The sequence below is a fragment of the Mytilus californianus genome, unplaced genomic scaffold (genome assembly GCF_021869535.1).
Source record: "Mytilus californianus isolate M0D057914Y unplaced genomic scaffold, xbMytCali1.0.p SCAF_8, whole genome shotgun sequence".
NCBI lineage: Eukaryota > Metazoa > Mollusca > Bivalvia > Mytilida > Mytilidae > Mytilus > Mytilus californianus.
This window is the reverse complement of record NW_026262734.1, coordinates 6,158,462-6,175,312: the sequence shown is the minus strand read 5'-3', so window position 1 is coordinate 6,175,312 and position 16,851 is coordinate 6,158,462. Positions and strand designations below refer to the sequence as shown.

The 16,851-nt window shown below is 33.3% G+C and overlaps 1 protein-coding gene across 3 annotated transcripts in view; it reads right to left on the bottom strand.

Annotated features, from left to right (window-relative positions):
* The window catches only part of LOC127711755 (helicase domino-like), a 110,499-nt gene that overhangs the window by 40,464 nt on the left and 53,184 nt on the right, over positions 1-16,851 (bottom strand). For all 3 annotated transcript variants that reach the window (XM_052217866.1, XM_052217867.1, XM_052217868.1), the window contains 3 exons: positions 15,809-16,125; positions 14,732-14,934; positions 13,665-14,031 (listed from right to left, as the gene is read on the bottom strand). In XM_052217866.1, coding sequence (XP_052073826.1) covers positions 13,665-14,031; positions 14,732-14,934; positions 15,809-16,125 — 887 coding nt within the window. The remainder of the gene's footprint in view (positions 1-13,664; positions 14,032-14,731; positions 14,935-15,808; positions 16,126-16,851) is intronic.

Genomic DNA, 16,851 nt, shown 5'->3' with positions numbered 1-16,851 from the left:
TCAGTGTTGCAGGTTTTTTCAAATTAAGGGGAAAGATCGAAATACAAATACGAAACGCTTTTAAGCATTGCTTTTCTGATGAAATAACTATCGATTTTTTTTCATTGGTCAATAATAAAAATCTATTTTAATACGACCAATGTAAACGATGAATACACGTGGTACCTTTGCAATACTCAACTGCAAATATCTATGAATGGAAGTCGTTTTACGTAAAACAAAAAACGTAAATTGAACTTATAGCTATGATAGATACATAACGTTAACCGATAGTTTGGGTCAGAATGTGATTTTTTTTTATCAAATTAAATTCGTCTTTAATTGCCATGTTTAGTAAAATAAATCAGTTATGTCTATTTTTGGTCCTTGTCCCGGAAACTAAATACATATTGGTCACGGAAACACAGAAGTATATGGATAATGTCATTAGTGAAACAAATTGTTGGGCTTGACTTGAAGAATTTGTCAGGTTTCTACTCTGCAGCTATAATGGAAAACGTGTATCCCTCAATTCCGTGATGGACATTAATTTAAGTTTACTGATATTTCTTATGAACACATACAATTAAATGATCGCGACATGTCACCTAGATAATTTCCCGTTGATCTGCGAAGTCGGCATTGACAGTCTATTATTGGGAATTTAAGATTTTAAAATCAATTCCAATACTGAAGTTTGCTATCTTTAGTGAGAGCAATTAAGACAAGCAACGAGGTCTATCAAGGTCTGTGTGTAGAATTTTAAATAAAAATTTAAACACTTGTTTATTTATAACAAATTTATATTGTGATAATTACATTACTTGTGTTGATTCAACAGAAAATATTTTAATTTTGTCTTCCTATAAAAAGTGAACTGTTTTTACTAATTGAAAACATGCTATCCTTTATTGTACCCCGATTTATATGTTACATAGATTACAATACCTGTCAATCATTACCCCGAGATGTTTGAGAACGCATGACTGGTTGTCCTAAATACAAAATGTATTAGACAACGCACACCTACTATTATAAACAAATTTGTGTCCAGTTTAAACGTCAACAGGTAAACAGAAGTGTGTTAATTGAACACTTGGATAACTGTTGCGGTTACATTTTTAATTATTTTCATTGATTGTTGAATAATAGTTTACAAGACAAAGCAATTTAAATTGATTGCAAACATCATATGTAATTAATGTACTTTAATGCATTAATTTCAAAAAGATAGGACGTCATTGGACTGTCTGATTATTGTCTTCGACACGATTTTATTAAATATATATCACACAAAGTTTTAAAGATGCAAACTTCCCCTAACTTTTTAAATGTTAAAATTAAAAGTATGATTTCGTTCTAACATGTCTAAAGCAAATTACTAACTGACATATTTCTACTCACTTTGGACTGATTGGAAGTTTGTCGTTACACAGCCTTCACGCTTAACTTTGGAGTCCACAAGCCAGAAGCTCAATTTTTTTAAAATTTTAGTTGGATTCTGTGGCTTGTAGAGAAGACTTTTACAAGCCCGAAAGCAATTTTACAAGCCATAGCCATAGGACTTGTGGTTAAGCGTGAAAACTGGTTACAAGTCCAGTGGCAAATATATTTAAAATATATATATATATATATATATATATATTTCTTTCTGATAAATAATATTGTAGATTAAAGTTTTTATTTATTTATTGCTAAGGGTAAACTTTCCGCCTTCAAAATCCTGGGACTGTTTTAGAACAGATAAAAAATACAAAATACACACGAAAACGATCTCGAAATGTCAAAATGTAGAAGTTAGACAGCAATTCATTTAGATCTTTGTATGCCCCATTTATGGACATTATGTTAGTTTAAACATATTTATTTATAGAGGATTGGGAAACAAGTTATTGCAACTTATATTAATCCCTTTCCACTTTGCGAGTGCTGCCTTGTAGCGGCATTAGCCTGCTCTTTTTCGAAATCTACAAGGGTGTCTTTTACGTGCAAGAGATATTGCTCTCTCATAACACGGGCCATACTCGCAAAAGGTGTCAAGAGAGAGCCGAAAATTCAGTCCCTGAAATTTTCTCCTAAGAACGGACATTATGTTTTCTGGTCTATGCATCTGTACGTCCGTTCGTTCGTCTGTCCCGCTTCAGGTTAAAGTTTTTGGTCAAAGAAGTTTTAGATGAAGTTAACGTCCAATCAACTTGAAACTTAGTACATATGTTCCCTATGATATGATCTTTCTAATTATTATGCCAAATTAGAGTTTTGACCCCAATTTCACGGTCCACTAATAAAATTGAGAATGGAAATGGGGAATGTGTCAAAGAGACAACAACCCGACCAAAGAGCAGATAAAAGCCGAAGGTCACCAAAGGGTCTTCAAGGCAGCGAGAAAATCCCGCACACGAACATAGAAAATGATAGTGCGGGTGGGGCATTCGTGTACTATGGACACATTCTTGTTCATTCTTGAAATAACAATGTCTTTAGAAGGAGCAGATGCACTAGACACGGACATAACTAATGCTATTCGGAAGGCTCAAAAGAACAGGAGAGTATTCCATTTTTTTATTATTTGTAAATAATGTTTTCAATTTTACACTGCAGTTTAGCATTTGATAATTCATTGATAACATTCTGGTGTAACACAAACAAACAACTTGTAACGTCCCATTTCATTGGCCGAAAGATTCAAATACAACAACAATCGTAGTGTGCACGTGAATTGACACAGGTGACCGACAATGGAATGTACTATGTTTTACTACGAACGTAAACAGGTTTGTGTACTGCTGTGTTATCGCCTGATTTTAAAATAACGGGGTAGAAATATTATCCTTGTGATATATTTTTTGTATTTATAAATGTTCTCTTTGCAACAACCCAATTATCATGTACCGGATTATGAAAAATATTAGCATAGGCGGATCCAATTTGTGGGAAAAATTTGGTTGATTATATGGGGAATCACTGAAGCATGACTGGAGCCAACCCCCCCCCCCCCCCCCCCCCCGCCTTCATGAAAAGTTCTGGATCCGCCACTGATAAGGATAAATACATGTGCCACATTAAATGAACCACTTTTAAATTTCTTTCACACTGACAGGATACAATTATATCCTACCTTATTGTCTCGACAATGTTTTAGTTACATGTAATAAAGATCTCATAATAAAAATAATTCATGATGGGTTTCACATTTCTCCCAAAACTTGGAATTGAATGAATTTATCGAGAAACATGAAATTGAAGGTTAACAAATTTAGTATGCTTATTTTAAATGAAGTACAAAATAATACATGTACAATAAACTGTTAAACCAAATATAAAGAAATTTAAGGATGACAAAATAAATGTACATGGAGGGACCCACCTTTCACCTTTTTATTAATACATTTAATGAATGAACACAATTTCTTTAAACATGTTCAATTGATTGTTTTTCATTACCAATTAGCGAGTTCGTTGACATAATACTTGGTTTTCTATGTAAATCTATGTAAATATTTTCATCACCTACATCGCCGGAGTTACAAACATGTGTAAAGTACATTTCCTTTCATTGTGGCCAGTGTTTTGCTATCTCCATTTTCCTCAAAAGAAAGCATGGTTACCTGCACCGAATTTACTTAGAATTCGGGATTTGTTTTCAAAATTAAGTAAACCTGGGACTATTATACTAAAATATATTATGTCCCTTAGTAAACTGAATATGAAGGGAAAAAACACACTATCCTAAGTCAAATCCATAAAATCCCAAAACGTCCCTGTTTTTAAAAGCCATGAAATGATATGTAAATGTAAGTTGTCATTTGTAATTCTATTTTCTTATTTCTATGTTTTTTCATATTTATAACAAAAAGTTTAGTATACACGAGATTAGTTTAAGGGTCGAGGAGGAGGCTGTGATATACTTACTAAAGAATATGAATATTGAACACAAAACCTATTTACCGTAAAGTATATTATGTAATTTGGTTAATTATGTCTGTAGTTAATTACGGTCTCATTTACGTTTATCCAACAGCCTCGAGTCATTTCATTCATAATTCCTAATTTGGTCTCATTGCAAACACATGATGATGTAAATTAACAGATAGAAAAGGTGCACGGGGTTAGTCCAGAACTACTTGAGAGGATACAGTTGGATTCAATATATTTCGCCGTGAAAACTGTTAAGAGTCTTTGTTAAAAAAAATCAAATTTAAAACAAAAGGACCTTATTAGAACTTTTGCACATTATGAAATAAATAAATTTCACATGCACATGTATATAATTTAGAACGTCTTGAGATAATCAAGTACACAATCATGTACGCGATCATTCAACTTTCGATCGTTTATTGTACGCGTGTTTTGTTTTTTTAGCAGGTGTGCTTGAGCGGGGCTTAACTGAGTTTATTTGAGGTCAAAGGTTTGAATTGACCAATGACAACACTCGTTCCTTAACGAGTTGATCTAATAAAGTTTGTTTGACTGATTATGTCGCACGGCCTTTCGCTAAGCTTGGCCGCAGTTAAGTATAATATTTTATGAGAACCGTTTACTGAAACATAAATAAACTGTGTATTTATTTGTTACAGGTGTCCACATTTAATAAAGGCATACGTTAATGTACGATTAATGTCCGATATTTTGTTTCAAGTTTTTCTTTATTTCTTTTATTTATTTTTATTTCAGTCCTTTGCCTGAATAAGATTGTTCAGTATATGGATATGGATAGTAAACTGCACATTGTTAGAATACAAAAAAAATATTGATGCCAACGTTAAAAACGTTATAATGTTATACAAATAGACAGGAAATACGATTTTTTTTTAGATAAACATTGATTAATACAATTTTAATCTGCTAACCGAGTCCCTGTGGTTTTAATCCGTCTTGTTTTACTGTCATTTTGAGATCTTGCTTTTCGGCATTTATTTAGTTTGGCTAGCGCAGGTTTCTTTCCTGTAAATACTTAAATCTATATGTCATATCATGCAGAGATAATGGAAATTTTGTATAAATCCTAGATCCAGAGCTGCCTAACGTTGCAAGAAAAGGTAATAGATACTGCGGATGGGAAAAGAACATAGATGACAATTTTCTATACCCATGTCAACTAGTGTTCGAAGCAAAACTAACGTACTAGATTTTTCATCATGTATATGAGGGTCTGGATGGGGTTTACAGAATAAAGGGCAAAAAAAAAAGACTAGGGAAAAATAGACCATAAAGAATAGAGAATTAAGGGTCACTCTGTGCTAATTTATAAATAATAGAGAATAATGGGCAAAATTTATTAAGAATAGAGATCCTTGTATATATGTTCAAAGAAAATCAGCATACAGTAATAATGCATTGCAATTACGTTACGTTCACAACTTCTTTGTTTTTAAATTAATCTACAAATTATATATTATAGAATTATTTTGAATCAAGGAGTTCAGTAGACAGTAGTACAATATTAAAACCCTCATTAAGTAGGTATGAAGACAAGCTTTTGTTTTTGAAACTTCCCACATGAGGCGTTTGCCATAATGTAGTTGCAGCCTTGTAATAAAAGGGAGGTAAATGTTCCTGAGACAATATACCTCAAGTTAAATGAAACCCATTTTCAGACATTTCAAATACATTTATATTTATACATTGTATTCTTAAAAGATTTGGAAAGTTTTTCCCGAAAAAAATATGAAAAAATGTGGATTGTGTCCACATGTGGACACAGATGATGCCCCCGCTTGCATATCATATAGTTATAAAGGGACATAACTGAAGAACGGTAAAAGTGACGCTATCCAAATTTGAACTTGATCTGAGTTTTGTGGTAATAAGCATTGTGTGTAAGTCTTCTTACATTTGGTTGAGGCAAACTTAAGTTAGAGAACGGAAACGAAAAATTTAGCAATTTTACCATTTATAAAGGAGCATAACTCTAGAACAGTAAAAGTGACGCCACCAAAATTCAAACTTGGTCTGTATTTAGTGGTAATAAGCATTGTGTATAAGTTTCATAACATTTGGTTGAGGCAAACTATTAAAAGTTAGAGAACGGAAACCAACTTTGGGACGGACGTACAGACGGACATGGGTAAAACTTAATGCCCCCTTCACTACGGCGGGGGCATAAAAAGACGATTTTTGGGAGAATCTGGTGCCATCTCATACTTAAGAATAGCATTTATTATAAAATGGCTTAAAAGACCTGCCGACTTATTTATTTTCAATACATCGTAAGTCAGGTTATTTATTTTCAAACTACACCAGAACAAACCATTTACTTTTGTTATTATCAACGCTGAGTTATTTTTTTTTTCAAAATCCTCCTTGCCCCTCCCCCCAAAATTTCAAATGATCGTCCCCTAACTAACAGGACTATGTCCTGTTTTGACTGATAAAAAATAAAATAGTTAAAGAAGACGTATCATCGTTTATTTGGAAAAGGATTATATTTTAGATTCCGGTAAATCAATTGTAAAAGGACCTGATAGAGCCTCAATATTAAGGCACAAAAATGTACATCATTACATAGCAAATTTAAAACCTGAATGATTTTTCCCACGGTCGTTCATAAAGGTCACATGAGTTTAATGTTACGTGAAATTTCCCGCCATAAAAATCTCGTGCCGTGGACAAAATTGATGTCGGCTATTTTTAGCATTCAATATAGTGAGCGAAGTCAAGTTCAAGTTCAACCACATGCTGGAGATGTGTATCGTGGAATTGTCTTCCCACGGCAAATTATTTTTTTAAAATTGTCCAAAATACAACACACAAAGATTACATTCATTGTGCGTAAATTAATATTATTTATGCAGCGACGAGTTAATGCAGCAACCTAAAAGCACGATATTGCATAGGTTATGACGTTCCCCTGCTCGTAAGAAAGAGCAAATTTTAATTATTAATTTGATTAGAAAAGATCGCCCGGACCTAATTCTCATTCATTCATTCAATGTATACCCATCGAATGACAAATATGTCACGCGTAGACCACATATTTGTGTACCAAGGTTGATTTAGTTACATGTATGGAAGTATTCCTGTTGTAGCCGAAATGTATTAAATATCCTAAAGTAATGCCAACAAATCGTAATAAGAAAATGCCGTAGACTTAAACATAGTGAATGGTGAATAATTTGGGTATTTTTTATTTGCATATACAAAACATTGAGACACGTAATTTTCTTTAAACTGATCACATTTATTAAGTGGTAGTTTACGATTATTTTTACACAAGTATGTCCCTTTTCGTAAATAAAATATCATTTTACCGGTGAGAAAAAAAAACCGAGGTATTTTTTTTTTTTTTTATAAATCTATTTAATGCAATTGAAGGAATTAACAACATTTTGCTTTTAAATCTTTTATTTGTGTCAAGCAATTAGATATATAACCTGATTATAAATAGACAGGAAATACAATTGTTTAATTACATAAGAAATTTCAAATACTCTGACTGTCGCGTGCTGGCATAGATCAAGAGGATTAGGGCAATTAATTACCTGATGTGACACTGTGCTGGGAGAGATGTCGCTAATGAAATAAACAAAGTAGCGGAAGTCGGAGGGAATTTAGGGAGGATTATTGGAGTTTCCTGGTGTCACACCGAGAATAATTGTGGTGTATGGAGTTTGGGAACATATTTGATTTACTTGTACTGTAATGCTCTTTGTGTGGTAGGAACATACCTTTAACTATTTTATATGAAATGTTGTCTTTGCAAATTCATCTCTATATTTATATTCTGTACACCGTATTTATTACGTATGTAGTGTATATTATACGTACTTATTATTTGGATTTAATTACCGAAAAGTAAGGAGAGGAGAGAGAAAAGAAAATCAAAGCACTGTAAGCGCTGTAGGCAGTTAACCAAAAACCAAGGCAAACATAATTATGAAAACTGTGGCTATGTTGCTTCATTTTTTTTAAGATTTAAAAGAACAAACATTAAACATTCATATATTGTGCATTTATGTTCATTTAATGAATTAATTATTAAGGCAAATAATTCATATTTTATCAAGGTTTTCAAAAGCAACGCATATATCAAGTATATTTTTAATGGTCATGTGTCTGCAGTGGTACAAGTTCGAAATGATTGCAGTTGTTCTAGTTGATAGTTAACGTTGGTATTAGTTGACTGTTAGTAGTTCAAGTTGACTTAGTACGAGCTTGTAATAGTATGCATGGACTTGCTTCCCTGGAAAGAAAACTGAGTTTGTGTTCTACAGTGCAAAAGTTATGAGACACAAATCAGACAAATGTTTACTACTACGGGGATCAAAGGTGAGGTCTGACTGACCTGCCCATAGTAAATGTAAATGACCCCCGCCTTCACCCCAAGTCCATGATGTCTAAGTTTGGAATAAAATGACAGGTGATTATAATAAAGTTGGTCAAACACTCTTGGGCTTGAAAGATATGTTTTCTTTAAAATGAGCCATATTAAAATGAAATTTTTTATAGAACCAGAAATTATTCAAAATATAATTAAGGTAAATTCTTTAAACCTGCTCATTTTTTGCATCAATAAAATTTTATAATAAACAAGAAATAATTGTAACAGAATGCTGTTACGAAGTCTCCCAAACAAAGCTGCCATAATTATTCATTCCCATGGTCGCCTGACATTGGGCAAAGTCTAGTACACATTGATTAGGTCTAGTAAAGTGATATGCATATGTGATGCCTATGAGATTGACCTTGTATGTCATTCAAATCTGTTTGAAATGACGAACAGGAATGAATATGGTTTAGGAGTTGGTATCTCAAACTTTTACAAGTTCTTAAAACACACACAAGAGGGGATGGGGTGACCTTAGAGACTAACCCTATGTTTCATTTGATTTTTTATGTTGTCCCATACATGAATATATATATGGTTTAGGGGTGGGGATCTCGTCCGTTATCAAGTTTTCAAACAGGAGGGGGTGGGGTGACCCCAGTGACTTCCCCTATTTTTCATTTGATTTGTTATATTGCCAAATACATGAGTATATATGGTTTAGGGGTGGGGATCTCATCTGTTTCCAAGTTATCAAACAGGAGGGGGTAGGGTGAACCTTAGGACTCTCCCTATATTTCATTTGATAAGTTCTGCTGTCCCATACATGAATATATATGGTTTAATTAAGAGGTCGGGATCTCGACTGTTTCCAAGTTCTCAAACAGGAGGGGTCGGGTGACTGCAGGGACTCCCCTATATTTCATTTGATTTGTTATATAGTCCCATACATGAGTATATATGGTTTCGGGGTGAGGATCTCGACCGTTTCCAAGTTCTCAAACAGGATGGTTTACAGTGACCATAGGAGCTGCCCCTATATTTCATTTGATTTGTTATATTGTCCCATACATGAATATATATGGTTTAGGGTGGGGATCTCGACCGTTTTCAAATTCTCAAACAGGAAGGGGTAGAGTGGCCCCAAGCACTCAACCTATATTTCATATGATTTGTTATATTGTCCCATACATCAATATATATGGTTAAGGGGTGGATCTCGACCGTTTCCAAGTTCTCAAACAGGAGGGGTGGGGTGACCCCCAAGGACTCCCCCTATATTTCATTTCATTTGTTATATTGTCACATACATGAATATGTATGGTTTATGGGATCATTATTTTTTTGTATGCTCCAATGAACAAATTATGTCTTTAAGAGAAAGATATATACCTACATATTACACACAAAATCCTTCCCAATTGAAACTTACTGGTCTATTATCACACTGTAACGTGCCACTGCTAACAAAAGTGTGCATGTTTCTAAGACATATTGAAAAAATATTTTCATAATACAAAGCATGTTACAATAACTTCATATCCACGTTGCAATTAAGAATTTTGCAAACAAATCAACCAACTATGGTTTATTTCAATTTTATTGTATGATATCACTTATTTATTTGTTGTGTGTCTTGCTTGTAAATGTATAAGTATATATGTAATTGTTAATGTATAATTGTTATCCTCTTGTAGCACCATACGTGTGCTTAAGTTTAAATAAATTGTCTTGTCTTGTCTTGTCTTGGGATCTTGACCGTTTCCAAATTCTCAAACAGGAGGGGTGGGGTGACCGCAGGGACTCCCTCTATATTTCATTTGATTTATTATATTGTCCCATACATGAATATATTTGGTTATGGGGTGGGGATCTCGACCATTTCAAAGTTCAAAAACAGGAGGGTTGGGGTGACCCCAGGGACTCCCCTGTATTTCATTTGATTAGTTATATTGTCCCATACATGAATATATATGGTTTAGGGGTGGGGATCTCGACTGTTTCCAAGTTCTCAAACAGGAGGGGTGGAGTAACCCTAGGGACTTCCCCCTATATTTCATTTGATTAGTTATATAGTCCCATACATGAATATATATGGTTTAGGGGTGGGGATCTCATCCGTTTCAAAGTTATCAAACAGGAGGGGGTAGAGTGACCCAAAGGATTCCACCTATATATCATATGAATTGCTTACATTCAGGTATCATATAATCTAGTTGCACTATTTGCGAAAACAAAGTAAGAAACTTCCAGCTATGTTAACTGACCCTTCAAAATTGAGAAAAAAATTGCAGTAATATGTTTATACTTTAAAAGCATCTTACATGCATTATCAACATTTATCACTGATAAAGAAGATTTATACTGTCACCAGGAACATATATATTGTTAGATATACTGTTCCCAGCTGTCACATTGTATTGGATTTTGACATTAAAATTTGTCAAAAAGTAATTTTGAGTTTCTGTATCAAATATTTTTTGCTTTTTCTTTCTTTTACATATATCTTTTGGTTTCCATTTCTAGTGTTTATATTTATTTACCATGCATAGATGTATTTTGTCACCTGCCTGAAATTTTATTTGTAGTTGATCTCCAAAACCCGGAATTACCCTTATCCGCTTCCGGAATCGGACCCGATATTGTAATTGTCTACACGGCATCCATTGTTTTTCAATGTTGTTTTTGTCAGTCAGATACGATTTTACTCGAATTTACACATTACTTGTAGGCGATTATCTGCATAAAGCTAGCGGTTGAACAAAATGAACATCGCTGTCATGAATAATAAAGATGAAAATACGTTTTGAGATCGTTTATTTAGAGACTTTGGTAAAAAGGTTTGCAAAGTTATTTTTAATTTTCTTTCAAGTGAAAGGTCCGTCGGGCGTAGCTAGTAACCAAGTCGAGAGTCCGATTGCAAAAGTGGAAGGTCGCGGACCTCGGACCACCGCTAATTTGAACCCCTGCCTCCAAATTGAAAAGATACGAAAATTTCGTCTTCTAATTTGAAATTGCCGCCAACAGCATGAACAGTGGAACTTATTAATAGACTACTGACGTAGTTGTAACACGTATTGACGACAAACAATATTCCTACGACTTTTGCCATTTGGGAAATCTAAACTACTTGTCTTTAAAGATTTTCGGCGATTAAATATTTCATACAATTGTTCTTTGACATCTTTGCCAAAAGCACAGGGGATAATAAACTACATAAGGATTCCTAATGTGCTCTACTTCCTATGTGCAACTTCAAAACTTTTGGGTGGTTCGACGATCATTTAAGGTTTTTTCTGGTCATATTTTTGTAATCCAGAATTAAAAGTATGAAAAAACTATTCAATTAGTTATAAATAACATTATATCCAGCTAGATAATAACAATGGCACGTATTTCAGCATTTATTGGGTAGAACACAAATCTAGGGTGCTCGCATAAGGCAGCTTAACTGCCTAAAAACTATTCTTATTCCAACTCTGCCCGCACCTCCATCTGACACCCTCTGACTTCCGCTTTCCTCCATCCGACACTCTCTTCCCGACCCCTCATTCTCACTTTCCTGTACATTACAGTACCCCTGTCCACCCCCTCGATTATTAAATAATGTGGTTTGCTGGTGATTGTAAAAGGAAAAGCGCTCCCGGCCAACAAAATATATTTTATCAACAAAATAAAATATCTAAAATTGCCATGAAGATGGTAAACATTAAAGTGGACATTATTTTAGATAAATATGTTATCCTGAAATATATTGATCAGGTATTTCCTGTCCTGATCGAATATTTAGTTCGTTTCACGAACAAAGGGCTGAGCCTGTAGCTTTTACTATTTATTATACCTTGTTTATTGTTAGCAATTTACCAAAATCGATTGCAACTTTATTACTCTGCACGCTTATCTGAATGGGAGACCTTTACATTACAAATAAATGCAACAAAGACATTGGATAATGTCCTGTTAGTACTCGTATATATTGAGTAAATCCGGGAACAGTATATATATTTATATATGAGAGACATAGGTATTAGTATATAAGCCAGGTTAAAATTAAATAGTAATATCACCAGAAATGCATTTAATAAATTCTAGTATGGTCATCATATTATTACAAAAATAAATATCAGGTGCCTGTTAAGTGTGTTCATACCAATCAATATTCCTATAATTAAGTCCTTCCTATTTATAACCTGGGACATACTTAACGATTCATGTTTATATATAATTATAATAATAAATTATAACTATTAAAACATATGCAATAATTAAAATAATCAACACCCAGCCAAACAAATTGACTTTATATGAGACACTGTATATAGAATGAATAGGCTACTGACAAGTGACAAAAATAGAAATAAAACTCAAAGTTAAACCAGAGACTTATGCTGACCATTGTTACAGTTGTCAATCTCTGTGTATATATATATATGTCTCTGGTTAAACACATTTTCCAATTTGAACCTTTAACTTGATTGCATTCATTTCCGTATTTTCCAATTTGAACCTTTAATTTATTTGCATTTATTTCCGTATTTTCTAATTTGAACCTTTAACTTAATAAACCACTTCCATTCATAAATATTTGCAGTTGTGTATTGCAAAGGTACCACGTGTATTCATCGTGTACATTGGTCGTATTAAAATAGATTTTTATTATTGACCAATGAAAAAATTCGATATTTAATTCATCAGAAAAGCCATGCTTAAAAGCGTTTCGTATTTGTATTTCGATCTTTCCCCTTAATTTGAAACCTGCAACACTGATAAAAGAATCCAAGAAAAAAAATGTAGACTAATCATCTAATCCAGCGACATTTTATATTATAAGTCTCAGTCTACTCCATAGTTCTATACTATCTGTTTCTGTCTTCAGGTAACTATATTTTCAAATACATCGTAAATAAGATGGTTATTTTTAACAGATTCTGATTTGCATTGATTATATATATCTGTTCTACATTTTAACGATGTATTTATAACCGTCGCTCACGCTTCACTGGTTCTATTGATGACTCAATACACATCAGTTTTATCGGACAAACAGCTAATTCCCGTCGACACGATAAATCATGTGTATTAACTGAAACACTTTTAAAAATACTATAGCTAATGTTAAATAATACACACGTCGTTCGCGCAAGTTATTAAAGGGACATCGTTATCTAAGAGTATGAGAGGGATTACGGCAAACATCTAAAGCGCCGGACAAAAGTCTAAAAATACAGCAAACGTCTAAAGTCAGAGGAGGACGTCTATTTCTGTGTCAAACATCTATAATTACGAATTATGGTTATTTATTAACCATAATCTGGCGTTCTTGCCATTAATCGGGCACTATAACCATATGGCTTTCCTAGTGTATATAGCCCCGACCCAAGTCAGTGGGCCATTATAAAAAATAACCTGATGATTTTACCTATAGATATGAACATCTCTGGTCTGACCAATCCTATGACATCGATCCTGAGCTTGAGCATCCATAGTTGGGTTCCAGTCACTATCATAAAATATCACAGTATCAGCACCTGTCAAATTCACACCAATACCACCTGATCGTGTGGATAAAATAAACACAAATATCCTCCTATCCGCATTGAATCTGTCCATTAGGAATTGTCTTTGTTCAACCTTAGTTGTTCCGTCAAGACGTAGATATATATGACCATGGTAGTTTAGGAATGCCTCTAAAATGTTCAACATTTTTGTCATCTGTGTAAATATTAACACTCTATGTCCTTCTGTTTTAAGTCTATGTAATAAAATATCCAGCACTTGAAGTTTTCCTGAAATAATGAAAAATAAATCAAAACTGCTCCTAAAACATTCATTATCTATGTTTTATTCTTATCAAAGTTAAATAATACAGGTTCAATGATATAGTATTGTATTATATACTGTTTGATAAATTTGTAAACTTTAATACAGCAAGATAAAACTGACTTTCAAAAACTTGATCTCTTTTCAACAAAAGAGCAAAAACAATTGTTAGTCATCAACTTTAAGACTTGGGACCATTTTCACATGTGCTCTGCGTCTCTCTTCACGTATATTTTTTTTTATAGAAAAACTCACAACCAAATTTAATAATAAATTTAATTTGTTTTTAACATAGCTGGTTTCGGAATTTGGTCCTCATTGCTCTTCAACTTTGTATTATATTTGGCCTTTTAAACTTTTTTTCGATTCAAGCATCACTGATGAGTCTTTTGTAATCTTTTTGTCATCTGGTGAACCAAAATTTAAATCCTGGTATCCATCACAAGTTTATTTATCAACATATCCCTTTTCCATGATAAAACCTGAACAAAAGAATGAATGTGACATTTAGTGTTGTTTCTTATTTTTAATAATGATTTTGTACTTTTCATATTTCAAATTACCATTTGAGATTTCTAGATGTGACATAAATTTCCAGTGTTTCTGTATTTGAATAGGAATGTGACAAGAGTCAGATCACCTACTTTTTGTGTGTAGTAGACTTACCACAATCATACTGTATCAAGCGTTTTTCTGGGAACTGTACCAGAAGTCGGGTTGATATAGGATGAAGACAAGTTGCTTTAGGAGACAGTTCACTCTGCAGTAATGTCTCCCGTCTCCTCTCTTCCACCAGATGTTGAGGAGGAGGATGGGACACATGCATCTGAATCCTTGGAGCTGTCACAGGAGGGGTGATAAATGTGTACCTACAAAAATAATTTACCAGATAAATACAGAAACCAGGCTTTGTGTAGACATATTTTTCTAATTTAATATAATATTCTTAACCAACTGCAATTATTTTACTTATTTCTTCCAACTATCCATAATAAATGTCCAGACAGTTATATGTTCTTATTATTTATATTTGTAGCTTGTAGGCATTTTATTATTATTACATCCATGTAATATAAACATGAAAGTAGGAGTTAATGCCCTTTATATAGCATAACCAGATATGAAGAACACTACATTCAATGTCATCACAGTACATGGCATGCTTTTGTATACCTATAAAATTGTAACTCACCTCTACACCTAAATACTTCCATGACTGCACTACCTTTTATCAGTTTCTCTTGTGAATTTTTCTATATTTTTCATGTTGGGGCCTTTCATAGCCGACTATATGGTATGGGTTTTCTCATTGTTAAAGACTGTACAATGACCTATAATTGCTTATATCCACATCATTTGAACTCATACAGTTGTCTCATTGGCAATCATACTGCTACTTCTTATTTCCATATTAAGGTCTAGTTATTTCATTTTAAATGTCTATATGTATGGCAAGATTATATTTACACGTGTACACATCCAGGAAAATACACTAAAATAACTTCCGTGTACATAACAGCTGCCTTAAATAAATCCAACTTATCTGGTCTGTATGCGATTTTCATCTTGTAAATGCTTGCCTTTCTTGGGAAGATGTTTAATTTTAAAAGTCTGCAGTTTACCCAATTGAATTTCTTATTCACTGAATGTCCTGATACTAGTGAAAGGTCTTTTTGTTGCAACTGATTTCATTTAATAATTGATAAATGTAAAATTGTACAGTAATAAATAAAGTGTACAAACCTTAAAAGGATATCCTCCATTTTGTGTAGGAATTGTTCTGGAGTATTTACAAGATTTGAAAGCACTTTGGTTTGTTTCCAGTAATAACTGGGATGATTAACATTAGGCCAGGTATGGACATTACGACAGTATACCATGCCTAAACCTTTCCATGTATTGTCTTTAACACAAGTCTTATTCATATCTCGGAACACGTCAACTGTGTGACACAAGTCTTGTCCATAAACAGGCACACGTGAACAATGTTTCTCATTTGTATTAGCAATAAAATCTAACTTTTGTTCTCTTTCTCTCATTTTCTTTTCTTCTAATGAATTCTGAAAAGGAGTAAGATCAGATATTATTCTGTATCATAGAGTGAGATCTGAAGATATCTTACTTCAATGCTATCAAGTTTACCTACCAAATTATCACAAGTTTTATCCTGCCATCTTTGCTGTCAGTAGATTTAGAAATTTAGTGATTCTTCCCTCTTATATTCATTGAGTTTTGAAATAAAGGCTTTTCAGAGAAAACATTTAAGAGGGGGTTGTACAACCCTTTTGTTATATACCCAATAACAACAAAAATATTTTCATTTGTTACCAGAATTTTATTTACTTCTATCCCTATTACACACAGCAAATAATATCATGTGTTGTCAACCCTCCAGAGGCATACATGTTTTCCTTCAGTAAACCAAACTTTGTTTTACCTCTTTTATAAAGTATCATACTATTAAAGAAGCTGTGGAGTGTAACAGATAAGTTTCCTGTAACCAATCTTTTCAGACCAACAACAAATACAAATTCATTGCTGGCTTCTATGATGGTCTTTCATATTGGCAGGCTTATGGAATTCAGAAACCACAGTGTGCTTCTGAACAACGATGACTGCCTTGGTACCCTATGGCTCTACGAAAAGCCAGTATTCATGTTGGTCAGATAAGACTTTATTGTTAACCATGGATTTTTTTTATCATTCCTTAGGATGTAGTAAAACGACCCCTTTTCCAAGAGAATTAACTTCAAATCATGACTCAATTACTGAAATTATCTCAACAT